The sequence below is a fragment of the Thermomyces lanuginosus genome, assembly GCF_041956635.1.
Source record: "Thermomyces lanuginosus strain ATCC 200065 unplaced genomic scaffold VTN49scaffold_19, whole genome shotgun sequence".
In the NCBI taxonomy this organism is placed as follows: Eukaryota; Fungi; Ascomycota; class Eurotiomycetes; order Eurotiales; family Trichocomaceae; genus Thermomyces; species Thermomyces lanuginosus.
The window spans coordinates 18,178-39,063 of NW_027192353.1; the positions used below are offsets into that span (position 1 = coordinate 18,178).

General features: G+C 51.5%; 9 protein-coding genes across 9 annotated transcripts; 5 read left to right on the forward strand and 4 right to left on the reverse strand.

Annotated features, from left to right (window-relative positions):
• Window positions 1–64: 64 nt before the first annotated feature.
• VTN49DRAFT_595 (uncharacterized protein) lies at window positions 65–1,710 on the forward strand (the record flags this gene model as incomplete). Its single annotated transcript, XM_069414063.1, has 6 exons — window positions 65–116; window positions 198–251; window positions 309–595; window positions 648–686; window positions 737–1,561; window positions 1,615–1,710. The coding sequence occupies 6 exons, from the start codon at window positions 65–67 to the stop codon at window positions 1,708–1,710; spliced, it is 1,353 nt and encodes a 450-aa protein (XP_069270955.1).
• Window positions 1,711–2,088: 378 nt separating this feature from the next.
• VTN49DRAFT_596 (uncharacterized protein) lies at window positions 2,089–3,359 on the reverse strand (the record flags this gene model as incomplete). The annotated part of the gene is made up of 4 exons (XM_069414074.1): window positions 2,089–2,107; window positions 2,258–2,946; window positions 2,999–3,081; window positions 3,137–3,359. 4 exons carry the CDS (start codon window positions 3,357–3,359, stop codon window positions 2,089–2,091), a joined length of 1,014 nt encoding a protein of 337 aa, XP_069270956.1.
• A 728-nt stretch (window positions 3,360–4,087) lies between these two features.
• Window positions 4,088–7,701, reverse strand: VTN49DRAFT_597 (uncharacterized protein; the record flags this gene model as incomplete). Its single annotated transcript, XM_069414085.1, has 2 exons — window positions 4,088–7,482; window positions 7,554–7,701. 2 exons carry the CDS (start codon window positions 7,699–7,701, stop codon window positions 4,088–4,090), a joined length of 3,543 nt encoding a protein of 1,180 aa, XP_069270957.1.
• A 2,092-nt stretch (window positions 7,702–9,793) lies between these two features.
• On the forward strand, window positions 9,794–10,891 carry VTN49DRAFT_598 (uncharacterized protein; the record flags this gene model as incomplete). The annotated part of the gene is made up of 5 exons (XM_069414096.1): window positions 9,794–9,835; window positions 9,905–10,063; window positions 10,126–10,232; window positions 10,306–10,628; window positions 10,701–10,891. The coding sequence occupies 5 exons, from the start codon at window positions 9,794–9,796 to the stop codon at window positions 10,889–10,891; spliced, it is 822 nt and encodes a 273-aa protein (XP_069270958.1).
• Window positions 10,892–11,500: 609 nt separating this feature from the next.
• VTN49DRAFT_599 (uncharacterized protein) lies at window positions 11,501–12,598 on the forward strand (the record flags this gene model as incomplete). Its single annotated transcript, XM_069414107.1, has 5 exons — window positions 11,501–11,542; window positions 11,613–11,771; window positions 11,832–11,938; window positions 12,010–12,332; window positions 12,408–12,598. The coding sequence occupies 5 exons, from the start codon at window positions 11,501–11,503 to the stop codon at window positions 12,596–12,598; spliced, it is 822 nt and encodes a 273-aa protein (XP_069270959.1).
• Window positions 12,599–14,174: 1,576 nt separating this feature from the next.
• Window positions 14,175–14,631, forward strand: VTN49DRAFT_600 (uncharacterized protein; the record flags this gene model as incomplete). Its single annotated transcript, XM_069414120.1, has 3 exons — window positions 14,175–14,233; window positions 14,295–14,470; window positions 14,540–14,631. 3 exons carry the CDS (start codon window positions 14,175–14,177, stop codon window positions 14,629–14,631), a joined length of 327 nt encoding a protein of 108 aa, XP_069270960.1.
• Window positions 14,632–14,928: 297 nt separating this feature from the next.
• On the forward strand, window positions 14,929–16,035 carry VTN49DRAFT_601 (uncharacterized protein; the record flags this gene model as incomplete). Its single annotated transcript, XM_069414131.1, has 2 exons — window positions 14,929–15,044; window positions 15,099–16,035. The coding sequence occupies 2 exons, from the start codon at window positions 14,929–14,931 to the stop codon at window positions 16,033–16,035; spliced, it is 1,053 nt and encodes a 350-aa protein (XP_069270961.1).
• A 319-nt stretch (window positions 16,036–16,354) lies between these two features.
• On the reverse strand, window positions 16,355–19,155 carry VTN49DRAFT_602 (uncharacterized protein; the record flags this gene model as incomplete). Its single annotated transcript, XM_069414142.1, has 5 exons — window positions 16,355–16,695; window positions 16,752–18,543; window positions 18,602–18,837; window positions 18,898–18,976; window positions 19,030–19,155. The coding sequence occupies 5 exons, from the start codon at window positions 19,153–19,155 to the stop codon at window positions 16,355–16,357; spliced, it is 2,574 nt and encodes an 857-aa protein (XP_069270962.1).
• A 645-nt stretch (window positions 19,156–19,800) lies between these two features.
• On the reverse strand, window positions 19,801–20,753 carry VTN49DRAFT_603 (uncharacterized protein; the record flags this gene model as incomplete). Its single annotated transcript, XM_069414153.1, has 5 exons — window positions 19,801–19,974; window positions 20,023–20,121; window positions 20,182–20,498; window positions 20,567–20,642; window positions 20,694–20,753. 5 exons carry the CDS (start codon window positions 20,751–20,753, stop codon window positions 19,801–19,803), a joined length of 726 nt encoding a protein of 241 aa, XP_069270963.1.
• Window positions 20,754–20,886: the final 133 nt, after the last annotated feature.

Consider the following 20,886-nt stretch of genomic DNA (forward strand, 5'->3'; position numbering starts at 1 on the left):
ATAATCTTAGTTTTTTTTTCTCAATCAAAAATACTAACGGGGTTTTCTGGATTTTCCTGGCAATATGGTCAAGCAGATTGCGGGTTCTAACGTCCTTTTGCTGGGCTCTGGTTTCGGTAAGCCTGGACTTTTAGAAACCACCCCGCATTAGAAATTCTCTGGCAGCAATTGAAGCTAATCATAATGGAAAAACGCAGTGGCCAAGCCCACGGTCGAGGTTTTGGATAAGGCGGACGTCAATGTCACCATCGGTATGCTCTCACATATCCTTTTGCCCGGTACCAATGGCTAACTGGGGGACTCTCCAGCCTGCCGCACCCTCGAAAATGCACAGAAGCTCGCGCAAGGCTTCAAGCACACCAAGGCCATTGCTCTTGACGTCAATGACGACGCCGCCCTCGACCGGGAACTCGAGAAGAATGACCTCGTCATCTCTCTGATCCCGTACACGTACCACCCGCAGGTGATCCGCGCGGCGATCCGCACGCGCAAGCATGTTGTGACAACATCGTATGTTTCGCCGGCCATGAAGGAGCTGGAGGAGGAGGCCAAGAAGGCGGGCATCACGGTGATGAATGAGATTGGGTTGGATCCTGTGAGTTTGCAGTCCCATTCGCTGGAGTAGTTTTGTTTCTGACTCGCTGTAGGGCATTGATCACTTGTATGCTGTCAAGACGATTACAGAGGTGAGAGAATTTTGCATTTTTCCGTGAGGACGGATATTGATTTCGTTAAGGTTCACAACGCCGGAGGCAAAATCACGTCCTTCCTCTCGTACTGCGGCGGTCTCCCCGCGCCTGAGGACTCGGATAACCCGCTCGGCTACAAATTCTCCTGGTCCAGCCGTGGCGTGCTGCTCGCGTTGCGCAACCCGGCCAAGTTCTACAAAGACGGCAAGGAGTTCAGCGTTCCCGGGCCCGAGCTCATGGGCACGGCGAAGCCCTACTTCATCTACCCGGGCTACGCCTTCGTTGCCTACCCGAACCGGGACTCGACACCCTTCCGCGAGCGCTACGGCATCCCTGAGGCGCAGACCGTCATCCGCGGCACGCTGCGCTACCAGGGCTTCCCGGAGATGGTGCGCGCGCTGGTCGACATGGGCTTCCTGAGCGACGAGCCGCGCGAGTTCCTCAGCAAGGCCATTCCCTGGCGGCAAGCCACGAAGCAGGTCCTCGGCGCCACCTCTGACAGCGAGGACGACCTCATCTGGGCGATCTCGTCGCGGACCTCGTTCGAGAACAACGAGCATCGCGACCGCATCGTCAACGGCCTGCGCTGGATCGGCCTCTTCTCAGACGACCCCATCGTGCCGCGCGGCAACCCGCTCGACACCCTCTGCGCAACGCTCGAGCAAAAGATGCAGTACGGCCCCGGCGAGCGGGACATGGTCATGCTGCAGCACAAGTTCGGCATCGAGCATGCGGATGGCTCGAAGGAGACTCGCACCTCGACGCTCGTCGCGTATGGTGATCCGAATGGTTACTCGGCGATGGCGCGGCTCGTCGGTATTCCGTGCGGTGTGGCGGTGAAGATGGTTTTGGATGGAACGATTAGTGAGAAGGTATATATCTCTTACTCTTCTTTGGTATTTCAATGATGCTGACGAGATTGTAGGGCATCCTCGCACCCATGACCATGGATATCTGCGCGCCGTTGATCAAGACCCTCAAGGAGGAGTACGGTATTGAATTGGTTGAGAAGACTCTCTGAATTCTTTTTTCCTTTTCAAATCATGGAATCCCGTTACATAAAGCCATAAAGAGTGGACAATTAAAAAAAGGGAGATAGGATAGAGAAAATAAAAAGGAATGCCATTTATTCCATATCTACTTCCATCGAGAGAGCTCTCTAGTTGGTCATGTTACTCGTAACGACTTGGAAGCTCTGATTGAATTCAATTCAGACCAGTTCGGTTCCTGAATCCACACACACGCGCACACAACTCCAATGTAATGCAGCGCTTTCTTCTTTTTTGACCCAGGCAAGCAAGTAAAAGCACGCACGCAACATTTGCCAGTTGTTTGAGCTTTGAAGTTTTCGTATGGTATCTATTGACGAAACGAAGTCCACGACGCGGGCAAAATCAGGTCATAGAATCGTGCCAAACCTATAGCCAGCAGCGCAAAGAAGATAGTCATCAGCACTCGAGTCCACATCGACGACGATAACGAAGACGAAGAAGATCTACCCGATTGAAAAGGGGCTTAGAGAAACGCAAAACAACAAAGCAGCACAAAAAAATAACGATGTTACTTACCCGAATGTCTGCTTAATGCTGCGCACGTAGTAAGTGTCCCAATTCCGCTGGACAACTTCTTCCTGACCGATGGGAACACCCGTCCAGGTCACCCGCAGGTTCGTCACGTGGTCCACGTCGTTCTGGTCAAAGGAAATCTCCTGCGTCGAGTAGTGACCCTCTGGCCACTGCGACAGGCGCCACTTCTGCACGATGCGCTTGTGCGGCTCGAGGGTGACGTACTCGCCGGTGACGTTGCCGTCGAATATGGCGAAGCGGCCACCGACGTGCGCGCCGTCGAACTGGCGCGGTGCGCCCCGCGTGAACGCCGCAATGCGCTGCGGGTCGGTGAAAGTGATGTACAGCTCCTCGGCCGTTGTGCGGAATTCGTCCTGCGCGGTGACCGTTGTGGTGTTCACGGACACTTGCTTGCCGCCGGTGGTAGTGGTGGTCGTGGTGGTCGTCTTCGCCGTGCTCGCCTTGCTCGTGTCGGCGGCTGTCTGTTGAGACTTTTGCGGGTACTGGTTCGGGGTCGCGAATCCGCTGGACGGGTTCGAGTCGGGAGCATGCTGGATGTCCTTGGCGTGCTCCGCGATCAGCGAAGGTCCCAGCTTCCCGAGCTCCTCGCGCAGCTGCGGAGTGATCTTTGAGCGAACCAGGTCTTTCACTGGCTGCTTCGAGGCCGAGTCGCCATAGGCTTCGATTTCAAACTACCAACATCAGCTACAGCCTTCTTTAAAATTATTGGGGGTGGAAACATACCACAAAGTCATCCGGATCCGTGTCATGCGCGACCTCAGGAATGTTAATGATGCCGGTCACCAGCTGGTCCTCCTTTGTCCTGCCTGAAGACGAGTCAGTCATGATCTCTTTCTTGCATGAACTGGACAGCCCACGTACCCTCATATTCCAATTGCAGCTTCACATCATATAGCGTAATGACTTTGCCCTTGCGCTGGCTGACATCGACATCTCCGTCCATGCTCAGCAGCTGCGTGATATTCGCCGTGACGCCATCTTCCTCTGCGGAGATCTTGGTCAAGCGCTCGGACAAGTAGTTTTGTGTCCACCCAGAGACATCCTTGTTGACCCAGTGCCAGTTATTCGGGTTGTGGAGCACCATTCTTGCGACGCAACTTATGAGCGGCGGGGCTTCGACTCGAGTAGGTAGCTAGATCTGAATCCTAGTATCAAAGCGATCAAATCAGCATGTGAACGAAACTTTACACGCTTAAATCGAGCATGCGGTCGGTTAACAAGAGACGCCAGAGCTTCAGCCTTCGAAAACGGACCTCGCAAGCAAGTCATATCACCCAAAATACAAACCGGTGTTTAACAATACAGCTATCCTTTCCCAAAAGTGTATGGTTCCATACTTTTTGATAGGCCGATAATATTTTTCTTTGCTCTGGTGTCCGACCGAAACCACAAAACTCGGGACGAAGCGGGAAGGCCACTTACAGTCACAAAAAATCCGTCCTGGTCAAGAACCGCAAGTGATCAAGAGCAATGGCAGGTTGAAATGTTGGGGAGAGAAGAATAAATGCGCGACGGCCTTCATCCTTCCACCGATCCCGAACTCTTTCGGACGGGGACAAGGAAAGCTCTAGAAGGACGGGAAGCCGATAATCACGTGATTAACTCAAAGCCCTAAAGTCGGCTCGTGAGTCAACGTACACCTTAAGTATCAGGTAGTTACACCAATTACACAATTTCTAGCAGTGATATTGGAGCTGGAAAGGTCCTGAGTTGCAAAGCGACGAATATTCTTGCAAAATTCCGCAAGCGCATAACGAGTGGGTATCTTGCAAACAAACATGCAAACATGAAATCATCACGTCATTAGCATGGCTAAATCAGATTCTCCATGTCATCCCAACCTCCCTGAGCAATCAACCGGGACTTCACGCGCTCTCGAAGCGCCTGGATCTGACTTCCAAGAGCCTCAGTCCACTGTCCCTCCACGGTGGCAACCCGATCCTTGAGATCGGCGGTGAGTTCCTGCTCCTCACGAGCACGCTGCGCTTGCACATCCTGCCGAACAACGTCCTCCGGGTCACCCTGACGGATGCGCCGCGCTTCCGTAAGCCGGCAGGAGGTTGTCATTACGCCGGATTTAACCTCGTGCAGGAGGCAGAGCAGATTGGTCTGCGACTCGATAAACTGGTAGGTCGATTTCTCTGCGTGGCACAGGAGGGAGTATAGATACTGCAAGGGAAATTCGTGATAGCTAGGGTTCTCCTGGTACTCCGCCGGGGGAATCTTGATGCGCAAGTTGTCGAGATCATCTGGAATCTGCTGCACGAGATCCAAAAGTGGGGGTGCAATGTCCCAGAATGCGGACAAGTGGGTCTCCACGCCGCGCTTGACATTCTCCTCGATGACGTCCATGAACTGCTCGATTCGCTGTAGCGCTTCGGTCTCGTACTCGACACGGCGGTCGAGCGCGTCTCGAATAAAGAACGCATCAGTTTCACGCAATTTGTCCTCGTTCTTGTCCTGCTTGTACGGCAGCGAAACAACAGCGCGGTACTTTTCGTGACTTTCTGACTGCAGCTCATACATCTCCCGATAGAGCTGCTCCCGCGCTTCAAATAGCCACTTCAGTTGCGTCAGCTTCTCCAGCAGTTCCGGCTTCTCATCCCCTTCCTCTTGTGTCTGGTCTGGTGTCTCATGCCTTGCGGCCTCGCTGAGGTTCCCGCTCAGCTCTTCAATGGAGTCTGTCGCCTTCTTCACTCGTTCCATCAAGATTGCTCGCATCGGCTTGAGTACGGTGTTTTGATATGAGTCGAAAATCTTGTGCACCAGTGCTCTCTCCATCTGCTTCTCCTCTATCCCAAGCGCCGCTTCTGCTTCCGCTGCTTCGGCGAACGTGATGCTGCCCTGCTCGATCTGTTGCTGGATATTGTTACTGAACTGACGTCGGTTTTCCCGAATATTGGCCAAGTGATCTTGTTGAAGACGTTCTACATGCAGCCGATGACGCTCCCTCGTCGCCTTGATCTCGGTCAAATCAGTGATGGCGCGAACAGTAGTCCGGTAAGCCACCAAGTCAGGATGGCTGTTGTTCACTGCCGGATGGTGACGCGGATACGGCGGCGGGAGTGTAACAAGGCGGGAAATGTCAAGCCCTTCATTTACTGGGGTCGTGTCGAGAATTGCCGTTTGGCCCGACACCGATTGAGGAGCGTCCGACGAATTCGACTCGTGCCAGCCAACCTTTTCAGGTGGGTATTCATTGTTGCTCTGCATGACAAAAGCACCCGCAGCCAGACGCTCTTCATCGGTCTCCAAAAGCGTGTCGCCATAGCCCATCTGCATAGCTTCCCGCAGCTCGCGCGAGACACCCATATACTTAGTTTCCCTCCTCGACCGCTGCGCTCGGCGCTCTCCGCCCTCACTGCTAGATCCAGTTTTGGATTCCCACCACCGACTGGGTGGACGGCCGCGAGAACTCTCGTTTTCGATACTGATACTTTGGATCGGAGACAGACTGGGCCGATATGAGTTCCACCAAGCAGAATCCCGTCGCACAGATATGCCTGTGTCCGTGCTGCGGGTCTCTTGAATCGACTCTGCATAATTCCCGTCTGGCGTGGTCGCATCGGGACCACCTAGTTCGTTCTCTTCTGCAGGGGAAAACAGCTTCTCTCGCCACTCGTTCACATCAAAGCTACCTTCTTCAAACACTTGCGAGTATAACTGACGGCGAACACGACATTCCGAAATGACGAATTCGGCGAATATCTTCAGAGCCTCCTCCTCGGTCTTGGCTGTAGTCTCCCTGTCCAGGAATTCCTGGTATCTCTGCAATGCCTCCGCAGGGTCAACGCTAGCCGGGGGAGTCGGTTCCGTCAGGATATGGCGGGAAACAGAAGTGGGACGCGGAGACAACGGGACGGGCGACGAAATCGATTCATTTGGCCCATTAGAAAGTTGTGAACTTGACCGCTCGTCACTTCTCGTGCTCGACCTAGCACGATACCTCAAATCAAGACCAGAGTTCGGGGGAGGAGTAGGAAGTGTTTTGGGAGTAAAGCCGTAGGCAGGCGGTTTTCCGAGCGACGGAGATTGCGGGTCTCTTCCTGGCGAAAACGGTGGAGTTTGCACGACATTTGCGCCGTGAGCTCGCTGAGCCTCCGATCTGGTGGGGACTGAACCTCGGTGTGAGAACAAACCCGATGACGCCCGTGATCGCGAAGACTCCGGTACGTCATCCGACACAACATTACGACCACTGAGCTGTGTTCTGGACACCTCCTGCTCACCCACACCGGCCTCTGAGTTCTGCGCTGTAAGCTTTTCCAAGGCATCCGCCCATGGATTATTCGCAGACGCGGGACTTGGAGGTTCCCTTTGCTCAGATTGTCTTCTGCTCCTGCTCTCCATACGCCGCTCTCGGATTCCCTTGGCGCTACTCTCTCTGATCGCGAGGCTGCGGAAAAGTCCACCACCGCTACCTTGCTTGGCGGGGCTCGGGGGACGTTCCTCTTGGCGGACCAACTGTGGCTCCTGCGAAGGGCGTGATCCCACCCGAGTATCGATACGAAGTGAGGTTTTGGATGCAGCAGATTGCCGAGCGGTTTCGTCGGTCCAGGCAGCAGAACTTTGCTGATTATCACCTGCCGCTGAGGCCTGTTGTTGGTTAGAGGACACACCATATGAAAGCCCTGCCCGCCACGACGATTCCCGTGATGATGCCCCCGCGCTCTGACTCCTCACAGTTGGAGGTGGTCCTGGAGGAGGAGGCGGAAGAGGCATTCCAGGTCCCCAGCTCCTTCCGGACAGAGGGCTATGAGATTGCCGGGATGAGCTAGGCACGGCCCCAGCCGAAACTGCTCGTTTTGCAGCTGGTGGCTGGAGTGGGGGTTCATCCCGGTGAAACTGATAAGACAGGCTGGATCGCGGGGGAACTCCTGGAAATTGCCCTGGGCTGGACCCCATCTCGATCCCGGTAGGATCTGGGAAAATCTGACGTCGATCAGTAGCTCCCAATGAGGAAGCTCGAGGCGGTGGTCCGGGAGGAGGCGGTGGAGGGGGAACATATGACGGCTGCCAGGGAGAACTCCCGTCATTCAGAGAGACCACCGAAAGAGGCCGGGACGCCGTCCCCGAGGTTGCGCCTGGTAGAGCCACCGGCCCCGATGGGGACACCGCCGGTGACGCAGCCTGACTTCCTGGGACATAACCTGGTGAAGGCGGGTGGTTCCGCGGGGAATACGGCGGAGGTGGCGATGGTATGATATCTGGTGCATCGGGTCAGGCACGCCCACCATATCAAAAAGCACTAGACAGTCAAAAAGACGCAATTACAGACCTGCAGGTCGCGGAGGAGGGGGCGGATAAGCCACGCGCAAGCCCGAAAGCTGGGTGCTTTGCTGCGGATATGTGCTCCCACTGCTTATCGGACCCCATTCCGCAGGGTTGTATGGAGCATTATATGGAGCTGACGACCTCGATGCCATTTGGAATGCGTCTCCGGGAGTCGCATCCCGGGACAGAAGGTAAGGACTGAGGCAGTGAAGAGGCGCAGACTGTGGAACTCTGGCCGGCTGCGGGTTGAAAACTCTTTGCGGGAGGCGGGAATGGTTATGCAAGATCAGCCTTGTCCACCAGGGACTCAATCTCCAAATTCAGCCTCCAGCCCTGCCGACCTCGCGAGGGACGCGATACTGTTGTCGATTTCTTTTTATGGAAAGCCAAGACGAACTTGACCCGAACGGGGAGCCTGGGGTGGGTTATTTTAGGGTTCTAAAATTAGGGTTAGCTAAAGTGCCAAGAGGCCAATCACGATGCATTGCGGTTTATGAGCTTGTTTCATTGGCTGAATGCGCGGGATACCCCGGTTGATATGGAGCTCTATTCCCAGATTCGTCGTCTGATTGGCCAGAGATATTCCCCCCGCTTTTTCAGTTAGATTGCTCCCAAGAATCGACCTCCAATGGTGAGGTTAAGGTTAGGGGTCTGAGAACCCCGGTTGACTACCACGTGTTGGCGTCATTGACTCGCTAACGACGAAATACTTGGCTCGTATACGCAGTATATAAGCTCGATTTATCCACATACGAGATTGATCTGGATAAATACAGTAGCACCTATCTTTATTTGGAACCACTGCAGTCAAAGAATTGCTCGTATATTGTGCATAGTTTCTCTCGTCCTGCGAGATAGAAACAGCAATCCGATATAGATATGGCGCCCTTGCTGCAAGGAGTCGTGCCCAGTTGTCCACAGCAACAATGCAGCACATCCTCACAGTTGGGGTTGGCTGTCTCGTCGTCGAACGACTACGAGTAGACTCTTGCCTTGCTTGAAGAATTTCTCAATCGAACACCAAGGCGGTCCAATAATTATCTACGGAGTGACCTTGCGGATTTGTGCGCATGGGTGGTTAGCCGAAACCCCTTATCCTAGCCAAACGTCCAGTAGTGACAATAGATGACTACCATCTACTCCAAGCTCCGAAGAGACTTTTGCGCCAGTGAAGGGATGAGGTTGTCGGCACCGCATTGTCAGCTATACTAGCCCTCTGCAGTCAACACGTATCCATTGGCCCCAATAACATGTCAGCACCTCCAAGCCCTAGAGTGATAAGTCGTGAGACGGATTGCAGACCACCATCAGAGCCACCAACTGTCTTAAATTCTTGGATATTCGGTCTGCTTCCGTAGTCATTCCATCCATCGCATGCCAGCCAACATTCTGGATGTCGCAATTCGGACAGCTCAAGCCGGGCCACAGAGATGAGAAGCATCAAAATTCACCGTCGGGCAGATGATTCCCTCCGATCAATGCTCAGCTTCACTCTGTTAGGCCAACGTTTCGGAGCTTCCTCAGTGGCAGAGTTGCCAGAGAGCATCCAATCCGGGCTTTTGGGGTATGCGGCCCATAGCAGGATGGGTGTTACTGTCAAGACGCTTGCTTATTAATCAATCAAATGAAGAGCCGCATGATCGGAATCATTGTCAGCAGACAGACGAAATCCAGACCGTATTAATTAATCCTGTTCCTGATTTTGTGGATAGAATCGAAGTCGGGGGAATTGATGTTGCCTTGCCGTCTTGATTTCAAATGCTCGGACGGATTCGACCGAACCAATCACTGATCTGAAAATCAAAATTTTAGATCCATAAGATCAATTACAACCAATCAATTGACTAGAAAACGAATAAGGTTCGGCAAAATAGGGTTCATCGTCCCATGGCCACAATACTGCCATACAACGGTGTGCCAAAGGAAATCCCCATGGCGATCGTCCATCAGGAACAGGAACTACAATGACTCTGGCTTAGAAATCATTCGGAATGATGAATAATGCCGAGCTCACCTACCAAAAGACATTACTCACTCATGTAACGATAACGAGCCTCTAATTGCGGCGGCCTTGGGCCGTTGACGAAGACCTTGAACGTTTATAAAAGAACCTTCGAACAGGAGGGCTGCTCGATGTTTTTCACCGACGTCATTCATCGACGATTATCCGCATCTTTTGCACGAGCTTTGCCATTGACAAGAACAAAAGTACCATCTTGAGTGGAGTGTCATCGATCAGTCAAGATGCCGTCGTGGGTTATCACCGGAGTTTCGCGCGGACTCGGCGTAAGCCAAGCCAACTCTGAAAGCTCTTGCTTGTAAGCAGCATGAAAACTGAAACAGTGATCTTTCTAGTGGGAGTTCATGCGGCAGATTTCCAATGACCCGAACAACCTGGTCATTGGGATCGTACGAAACAAGGAAGAAACGGAGAAAAGGGTTGCGGCCGAGTTTCCCTCGCGGTCAAACATTCACCTCTTGCAAGGTGACCTTGTGGACTACGCCAGTCTGAAGGTGTGTCGGAGAAAGGGCTCTGAAACTTGTTTGATGTTGAGCGTGAAACTGAGATTTACTAGGCTGCCGCAGAGGATACCGCCAAGATAACCGGCGGAACTCTAGATTACCTCGTGGCCAATGCTGGGCTCGTGAGCCATTGGGACCACATGCAAACTATCGAGGAAGTGTAGGTTATGTCGTTCAGAGCATTCCACCATCCAACTTTATTGGAGCATGTCAAGGCTGACGCCATGACTAAGAGCAAACCAACCCGAGAAAATGGAGGAGGTCCTCCTCGAGGACATCAAGATTAACGTCATCGGCAATATTCACCTGCTCAACTTGTTCACCCCGTTGATTAAACAGGGGCAGGCCAAAAAGGTCATCGTGCTGTCGACTGGCCATGCCGATCTCGACATGATCAGTCAACGCAATCTCGATATTGCGCCTCTGTACACGATCTCCAAGGGGGCACAAAACATTGCAGTGTCCAAGTTCAGTGCTCTGTATGCCAAAGACGGCATTCTGTATTTGAGTCTCAGCCCCGGTGCGGTCGATACGGGCCATCTCGATCTCAATCACTGTAAGTGGCGTCATATTTTCTTGTTTTCTCTCATCCCGTTCAGTCCCTGACTGATTGATCCCTTGTTCTTAGTCAACGAGAAGGAACAACAACGCGCAAAGGACCTGTTCCAGAAGTTCGTCGAGTATGCTCCACATTTCAAAGGTCCCGTTAGTCCGGAGTCTGCCGTCAAGGACTGTCTTTCGGTCATTGAAAAAGCTAGTGTTAACGAGGGATACGGAGGGGCCTTCATCTCCCATCTCGGAACTAAGCAGTGGCTATAGGAAGACTGAAATCATGTACGGAGTAGTTAATCAGGTATTCCTCTCTTTGGACGTTAGAAGCATGCTATCAGGGGCAATGCAATACGGATTCGACCAAGCCAATCATCTTGCTTGAAACCCGGTTAAGCTAAAGTAAGGGACCGGCAGCCATAACATAGCCTTCTCGTTCCGCCAATCAAAACGGCGGGATACACAACCGTGATCTTCGGAATCACTCCGAACCCGACGTCATCGGGGTCGCCGTTAAGAACCAAATACTACCATCTCCCTACAACATGGATCTTCTTCCGGTTATCCCAGAGGAAATTCTCCGTTACTCGTCATCCACAATGGATTGAACTGCCATCTAGACCTATCAAACAGAACGATGAATAGGCTAATATGGAGTTCGGTGGAAGGACAGGTGCTGTTTCCGCACAACCTGCAACTGTGGACCATTGAGTAGGACCTTGAACGTAGTCAATATAAAAGGAGCATCGACCACAGTGTTGACCAGTATCTCTCATAAAATAATCAGATTGTACGTTATCTTCACACTATACTCGTGGCTGTTTGGAACAAACACGATTAGCTTGATTATACCTCGTGCAGTTCATTCACTTAGTTAAGATGCCATCGTGGGTGATCACTGGAGTTTCGCGCGGACTAGGTGTAAGTTAACCCTGTCTCGAGAGCTCTCGATTGTGGATAACATGAAGGCTGAAGCATGCTGTCTCTCTAGTGGGGTTTCCTGCGGCAGGTTTCCAATGACCCGAACAACCTGGTCATTGGGATTGTACGAAACAAAGAAGCAACGGAGAAAAGAATTGCGGCCGAATTGCCCCCACGATCAAACATCCACATTTTACAAGGCGACCTGACGGACTATGCCAGTTTGAAGGTCCGCAGGGCCTCCTCTACCAAGCCTGTTTGATATTGATGTGGAACTAACTTTGATTAGGCTGCTGCTGAGGATACTGCCAAGATAACCGGTGGAACGCTGGACTACCTCCTGGCCAACGCTGCATTCGTGAGCTATTGGGAGCACTTTCTAACCATAGGAGAAGTGTATGCTGTCTTTCAGAAAAATTGTGACTGTCCATTCCTGGCAAAAACATCAAGGCTAACATCATAACAAGTGTCAATGAACCTGAGAAATTCGAGGAAGTTCTCCTGGACGGCATGAAGTCCAACGTCATCGGAAACATCCACCTGTTCAATCTGTTCCTCCCTTTGATCATGCGGGGCCAAGCCAAAAAGGTCATCGCACTTACTACGGGTCACGCCGATCTTGAGCTCGTTAATAAGTGCAATCTCGCTAATGCGCCTCTATACGCGATCATTAAGGGAGCGCAGAGCGTCGCTGTGGCCAAGTTCAATGCTCAGTATGCCAAAGACGGTATTCTCTTCCTGAGTCTCAGCCCCGGCGCGGTCGATACGGGCCACATGGACTTTGATAATGGTAAGTGGTGCCACTGATTCTGTTCCTCCCATTGTGTCCTTCGCTGATCGGTTTTGCTTTGATTTTATCCTTCAGCTAGCGAGAAGGAGAAGGAAGGTATGATGACCCTGTTTCAGAAGATAAGCGAGATTGCGCCACATTTCAAAGGTCCCGTGACCCCGGAGTCCGCGGCCAAGGATTGCATCTCGATTATTGACAAGGTTAGTCTTGACCAGGGATATGGAGGAGCCTTTATCTCCCATCATGGGAACAAACACTGGCTGTAGGGAGATTGGAGTCATGTAATTAGTCATCGTAGTCTTCACTTTGTACATTCAATTTGACGACTGAGGGTGATCGATGAAGTGTCACATCTGAATCATGAGTCGATTTCTCCGATGACCACGGCTCCCAACGTAGTCAGAAAAGGCCTGTCAATGTGTCAATGTTAGCCCCTGGAATATGCTAGATTCTGTGATAAACATAGCAGGAGATATTTTCAGATAAATGCCCTGTCACAGGCGGTGGTCATCAATGAAATTATGTTGACCGTCGTGATAAAGTAGAATAAATCATCATCGAAAACGAAACCTAGAAGACAATGGCGATGCTTACCTGGCAAGTTGAGAACGAGGTTTAACTATATGGGAGAGATTACTCCTCTATACTCGTCAGCTACGTTCACCATCGGTGCGTGAAGTAGAGAGCGAGGTGACAGAAGGTTCAGTTCGAAAGTTCTCGTCTTCGCCAACTTTCGTCGGCTTGGAAATATGCTTGTCTTTTTTTGTGTATTGAATCATCATGTGAAGGGCAAGGTTGTGCGAAAACCTTACGTACATTATTGTCATGAGCCTGATAACCAGTTAGCGACTGCGGGTGACATTTTGAGACGCAGACAGAAAGGTCAATGGATTCAGATAATGCATGAATGGTAGTATAGATGTGTCTGCATCGATAACTCGAATAAGACTCGTCATCTAAAATCATCACGAAAGGGAAAGAATGTGGAGGCCAATCGGGTAGACTTACCATACAATAGCAGACGCTTGTTCAAAAGAGCTTGGCCAACAGAAACTAGACTTCGTCAAAAGTCAGCCGCATGCCTCTATACAGGAATACGGAGAACCGAACAACAGTGTCTCAGTGGGCGAGGTTTTCTAGGCCTGCCACAAAATGGCATTTCCATCAAAACCGGCATGTGTCGCATGCCGTCGGAGCCCAGTGCCACTTCATCATCGACAATCAACATGGTAAACGGGCTCACTTACAGTAAGCATAGCACAACGACGGAGCTTTTCGCTACCTATCATGTGTGTCTAAATCAAGCGCGCAAAACAAACACGGCATCGTAATCAATCTTCAGTTACAATCTATTGATATCGTGGGCATTGCAGTTCCTATCCGCAGAGGTTTGGTCAGCACTAGCCAAAACAAACAATGCCAGCTTAGCAAGTCGTGAGATCTGGAATCAGCCTGACGTGTAAATTTGTTTTCACTCCAGAGGTCAAAGACTCTAGTTTGCGGTTGAATGATCATCATTGGGAAAGGAGCAGGACGACTGCCACCAAACTTACCATGCTGGAAGTTAGTGCATCATGATTGCTCATCTCTCATCAAGTGAATTGAAGCTGTACTGCTCTTGTCCAAGTTTGTCCACATCATCAGGGACGTCGATAGAAGTGTGTTCAGTGAAGGACAACTTTTTTCGCTTCGAAATTTTGAGCACCAGCCGGAGGCCGCTACTCCTAATGGGGCTAGTGTGTATTATGTCAGTGTTGGGGATATTTGCTCTGTTTGCATGAGATATCGATCATGTGACTCAAAGTTGATGATTAAGCATACTGACTCTTGTCCACCAATAGGATGGCGGCTCGTTATCCGAGGTCTATCGGGTGGAACATCGACCGACGAAAACCGCGGAGGCCCGTCCAGAGGGCAAACGCAGCCGATTGCCACCCATTCCGTCAATTAACGAACGAACAGCGATCCGAAAGATAGTCGGGCGATCGGGAATGCGACCGAGGCCTCGAATTTGTTCCGGAACGCAACTGTGCTGCTTACCGGATTTGGTTATGGCGTGGGGAGCATGCGGGATGCGGATGAGCTGGGGTTTATGATGTCATGCTGGGAGCAAGTTCCAAAGGTGACATTGAATCAAAGTACCTTTCCATAATAAATGCGCTGAGACGGTACTCTTTTCAATGTATCTACCGAACCTGATACCGTAGAACTGACGTTGGAGCTCCACCCGAAACTAGAATCCTGGACCATGGCCCGTGAATTGTTCCTATTGTCCGCGGTATATCTGCCACAGGCCTAGAAGTAGAGCATTCTGTCAGCAATTCTGCGGCATTCTGTGTCTCTTAATATCTGTTCTGAACGCCTCCTGCTTGATAGTTCTGAATTATTAACGGATTATTAATTGAGAGTGGCCACGGCCTCCCGGAGCTCTGTACAACTGCATCACCTTTCCGGTTATCAACGGTATATATTAAGATTCAAATCCCTTTGAACCCCTCATCTCCCCCGTTGAATCGAGAGTCCGGACTCTGTACAAATTGTTTTGTTTCGATACCCCCCAGCTGCACATTAATCCCTCGAACCTTCCATCGTCATCATGGCTCCCAACGGGAACGGGGTTGGTCAGGAGAATATCAACACTGATATCATTACCCTGACTCGATTCCTGACGGAAGAGCAACGGAAACACCCAGAGGCTACCGGTGACTTTACGTGAGTGCCGCACAGCCGCATTGTGCATGGAATCATTTGCTAATGACAAGCCAGCCTCCTCTGCCATGCTCTTCAGTTCGCCTTCAAGTCTATCGCCTACTACATCCGACGAGCCTCTTTGATCAACCTTCAGGGTCTGGCCGGCTCGTCGAACATAACCGGTGATGATCAGAAGAAGCTGGATGTGATTGGCAACGATGTCTTCATCTCTGCCGTGCGCGGCTCCGGCAAGGCCCGTTTGGTGGTCTCGGAAGAAGAGGAAAATGCCATTGTCTTCACTGAGAACCAGCACGCGCGATATGCCGTCGTGTGCGATCCGATTGACGGCTCGTCGAACCTCGACGCCGGCGTGTCGGTCGGCACCATCTTCGGCATCTTCCAGCTGCCCGAGAGCGTGGTGGGCAAGCCCGTGTCTGCCGATGATGTCCTGCTGCCCGGCCGGGAGCTCGTCGCGGCGGGTTTCACCATGTACGGTGCATCGGCGCAGCTTGTCATCACCATGCGCGGCAGCACCGTTAATGGTTTCACCCTCGAGAATTCGCTCGGCGAGTTCATCCTGACCCACCCCAACATGACCTTGCCGGCAAAGCGGTCTATCTACTCCGTCAACGAAGGAAACAGCGTCTACTGGGAGGACTGGGTCAACGAGTACTTCAAGTCCGTCAAGTATCCCGGCGAGGGCGGCAAGCCATACAGCGCCCGTTACATCGGCAGCATGGTCGCCGATGCCTATCGAACCTTGCTCTATGGCGGTATTTTTGCCTACCCGGCTGATAAGAAGAGCCCCAAGGGCAAGCTTCGTATCCTGTACGAGTGTGCCCCCATGGCCATGGTCTTCGAGAATGCCGGTGGCCTCGCTATCAACTCGCGATGTGAGCGGATCCTCGATATTGTGCCCCAGCATATCCATGACAAGAGTGGAATCTTCTTGGGTTCGAGAGATGAAGTGCAGAAGGTGATTGATATATACAACAAGCATAACGGTAAATAAGTGATTTGTTCATGTCAATACTGATTTATGAGAAAAATGAGTTTTGGATGTGTGGCTGTTTCGGGTGGATTGCCATGGATTGTTTTTGAATATCATTTTTATGAGTTCCAAATTCATGTGATGCATTTTCGATTGTTCGCGATTGACAAGTGCAGTAGTTCGTTCTAGGAAGGAATCGTAGAGAATTTTTGTTCCCATCCTACTACTAATACGTCACGATGCTTTAAGATGAGCAAAGTCCAAAATGAATGAGTATATTTCTACAAGCCAAAGCGCGAACCCCATGACTACAGTCTAGAAAAAGGTCAAAAGCATCACATCAATCGACAGGCTCCTCCTCCAGCAAAGTCCGGAAACTAAACGGTTGGAAGGGAACTCCATCACCCATGAAATGCTTGCTCATGGCCTCGACCCAATGCAAACGAAGGGAGTGTAGCATGGCACTGGTGCCTTCCATGACGCACAGAATGAAGACGGTCAACGTAAACCAGAGATAGAACGTAGCGACGATCAAGATGACGCGAATGGTATGGGACTGGGCGCTCATGGCACCTCCGAGAGACATCTTCCACAGAACGATGGAAAGCTGTTGGTGAGCGAGCGACAGGGCCCAGAGACGGAGATAGGATGCAGTGTGAGAGATGCAGTTGAGGCAGAATTCTGCAAGATCAATCAGCAACAGTTCCTCTGAGCAGGAAACAGGTGTTTGGACTTACCGATGGTGTGGATGACTTGATGAATCATGACATCCCCAAAATCGAACTCCTCGTGCTCGCTTCCCTCGACGTCGTTGGCCATTCCAATGCCTTCAACCTCGCTGGAAATGCTGTTGCGGGCTTCAAAAGGGCGGCCGTCCGCCTCGTCATCGTCATCGTCTAGCGCTCGGACTTGCGCCTGTTCGTCGAGACCTCGGTAGCCAAGCGCTCGCGCATGGTTGTGTTCGGCACGAAGCCAGAAGGGCTTCAGGAAAAGCATAATTGGAACTTGAATGATTGCCAGAAGTAGCAGGAATACCTGTACACCGGCCTGGTGGGGATAGAGTTGTTGCTCAATCTTTCCCGGAGACAAGAACATGAAGATCAGCATGTTCAAGAGACCAGGAGGTGATTCTCCGCGAGCATTCCAGTCTACAGACCACTTGTAAAGGATGGTCACGACCAGATAGCCAAAGATAGACTGGAAGAAGATCATGCCCGGCACGAAGTTGCCCCAGAGGTCAACCTTGGACTTGAAATGGCGCGCATTGACGTACTGCAACGAGAGAGAATACGTCATGTGTGCCCAGCCCAGGAGGATACTCATTTTCATCTTGTAACTGTTGGTGAACAAAAGCGAATTCTCCGCGGCGTGCCAATTCCAATCCAGCCCAAACGGGTATCGGTAGCCATCCTTCAGCGTCGCATCGACTACTTCGCCTTCGCGGATTTCTTCAGGCCATTTCCATTGACTGGGGAACAACTCGAACGACAGAGAGAAGGCATCGTTGTAGATGAGACCGGTATACATCGAGAAGATACCCATCAGCAGCATGATGTAACGGCCATAAAATGCCATGTACGTCAGTTCATCCAGTTTGGTCCGCAGGAGCTTCTTCTCGAAGGTGATCATTGCTATAGCCGTAAGAGTCATGAGAAGACCGTGGCCAAAGTCGCCGAACATGACGGCAAACAGAAACGGGAACGTGATGATTGTTGGCAAGCCAGGATTGACCTCGCCGTACTTCGTGATACCATATGCATTGATGATTGTTTGGAAAGCCTCCGTAAACTTGTTCGTCTTGACATAGCTAGGAGGTGTCTTGTTCGTCCGGATCTGGTTGACAATAGTAGGGACCGAGAGACCGGCGCGGTCATTGACATCCTGAAGCGTGGACTTGATTAGAGGGAGAGAGTTGGTCGGACACCAACCCTCTGCAATCAAAGTCTTCCGAGCTTGGTCATAGGAGAACTTGTTGAGCGTATGGTAGACCGCCTTTTCCTTCTTCACGATGATCATCCAGGCAGCCAGGGAGCGCGCAATCTGGGACAATTCGGCATCGAGGGTGTTTTTCGTGTTCCGAAGCACATTCTCGACGTCACTGAGCCGAGTGTTTACCTCGTGAACTTGGTCCCTTCGCAATTCGCTATTCTCGTCCACACTGTACAAGTTGGCGTTGAGAGACTCGGAGATCTTCCGAATCTTCGCCAGGATCTCTTTACCGTGGGCGAAGATGACGAAAACATTTTTTTGCACTTCTTCGTTGGTAGCAGGGTCAATGATCGGCTCCGGAATCTCGGACTGATTCATATAAAGGTTCCCTCGCAGCGTTCGCCACAGGATACGTTCGAAAGCCCCGATGCGATCCCGAGGAATCACACCAGCAACGTATCCAATGTTCATGGTGAAGAACGACTGCTGGCCATGGGCATCGCCGTTCTGAGGCCTTCCAGCTTGATTCTCGACATCATTGAGGAGCGGGGCCTCGTCGTTGTCGAAGGAAGTCCGGATCTCCTCGGCTTGGCCATGCGCCTGAAGACCATGACCACGTCAGTAGGAACAATCTACATAACGCAGAGCAGCAACATACCCGGTCAAAAAATCCGCCAGCTTCCCTGAGCACCCAGCGCCATTCGGTCAATTCGACTTCTCTCTTTTTCAGAGTCTCGTAACTATCGTTCAGGGAGATAATGCGCTGTTCCAGATTCTCGCTCCGCTCGGCCAGTTCGTCGATCTCAGCTGCGGAAGGTGCGGCTAGCACATCGGCGAAGTCGGAAGACGGTCGCATGGGGATGCCAGCCTTCTGGATCTGGCTTTGGAAAAAGCCTGTTGTATTCATCGGCGTTAATATCTCGAAACATAGGCGATCGACAAAATTTTACGTACGTAGTTGTCTCTCGACATTGTCCAGCCGACGGATTTCCTTTGTGAATGTTCTTTGGAATGCGTTGGTGTCGGGATTCAGCTTGTTGCAGAGTCAGTAATGGATCCTTTACATGGCACTGTGGTATCACGCACATCTCTGAACTGAATCTGACCGAGTTCGCCCAGCGCACTCACAACCTCACGACCGATTTCATTTGCAATGTAGAGCTGTGTCAAGCTCATGTCCGCCGAGCGGAACAGGGTATCCTTCGGCGCCATGATGAACGGAGGCTGCACCGCCGAGTTGGCGGCTGGCAACACAAACTGTTCGCGAAATGCTCGAAGAACGTGCTGTCTAAATAATAGACAGCACGCAATAATGAAGGAGTGGCGAAGAAATGAATGACGGGAAACCAGTCCCCGAAGAAGCAGTGTTGTGCTTCGCCCACGATTTGATTGTCTGCGCCGGGAATGGCTGACGTTCGCCGGTCATGGGGAGAAGTATGGTCACGTGATAGGGGTAATGTTTGGATTAGTCAATCACCAGCTACCTGTTACAGTAGGTAATTTCCGTAATATAATTGCTCCAAAACATTCACCTGCTCAGCATCCCCGGCAGTTTGCGCAATTGTCTCTCTCTGTGTCCTACAAATTGCCATAGTCTGCTCGTGACCTAATGCCGAGAATTGGTCACGATCAGGACTGGCGACTGCCGCCAATTCGCTGTCCTGGGCCCTTATGTCGCTTAAGGCTGTGGTTTCACAGAGCAGATGAGCTGTCTCAATCTTTGACAGGACTGTAAGAGGGGTTCGCAACTGGATGAATCCCAGCTGTGGTCAGAAAACAGGAATACAAGGAACAGGTACATTGGATATAGTACCGGTACTATGGCATCTGTACATAGGATACGGACGTCTCAGACATTCAGACATTGCGATGCTTTTTCATGGCTTCGAACACCGGCGCACCGTTCTCGACATCAGCCTTGACTTTCTCGTCCTGGGCGACGAGTTTTGGGATCAAATCTAGCACGCTGTCAAGCAGCTCCTTGGGTATGGCGACCACTCCTTCGAGAGGATCGCAGAAGATGATATCACCCTACTATCCATAAGCTACTCAGTCCGCAATAATTCGCATGCAACTTACGGGAGATACTGTCACTCCTCTGATATCGACAGGCACATTTCTTTGCCCTGGTTTGGCCTCGGCATTGGTGCCGACTGTGGATGTCGCTCGAGACCAGATCTGATGAGCACAGCATCAGCGGCTGCAGACAAAATCAATGCAACGAGAGCAATCGCTTACTGGTAATCCTGAGGAATGTAGCTCTGCCAAGTCTCTCACTCGGCCATTGGCAATGACACCTTTGACTCCAAGATAGCGCATCCGCGCAGCCATGATGCCGCCCAGGACAGCACAGAATTGCCCTTCGGGCTGGTCGAGCACGGAGATTGTGCCCGGCTCAGCCCAGTCAACCCAGTGTTTCCCCGGCGGGAAACCATTTCGCTCCGGATCAGCGACTTCGGGGGCTGGCTCGTCCTTGGGGACGAATTTGAAGGTGACAGCGGGGGCAACAATCTTAGGCCGGCCCGCTTGACGACCAATATATGGCGAGACGGGATCTGCACAATGATCAGCCTGCAAATGTACTACGTAGAGACCGGCTCGTCATCGAGCTTCTGGGTCGTACTTATATCGGCTAAAAACCCTCCTCGAGCTGGGCGTCCTGGTGAAGGTTTTTGGAGTTTGACTAATGCATCAGACACCTGCTTTGAGATGAGCCACTTTGAACTTGTTGCATTACGATTGGGACATACGTCGCAGGCAGAATACTGCTCGAGCAATCGCAGTTTCTGGTCGATTGCCGAGGTAGACATGGTCCTAGAATTTCAAGCCAAATGACGATAGAGTAGCCGCATATAACTGGTGCTCAGAACGAATGGCAGTAAACGAAAAGGACTACACTGAATCAAACAAGTTGATATGTGTCTAATGAAATCTCATGAAATG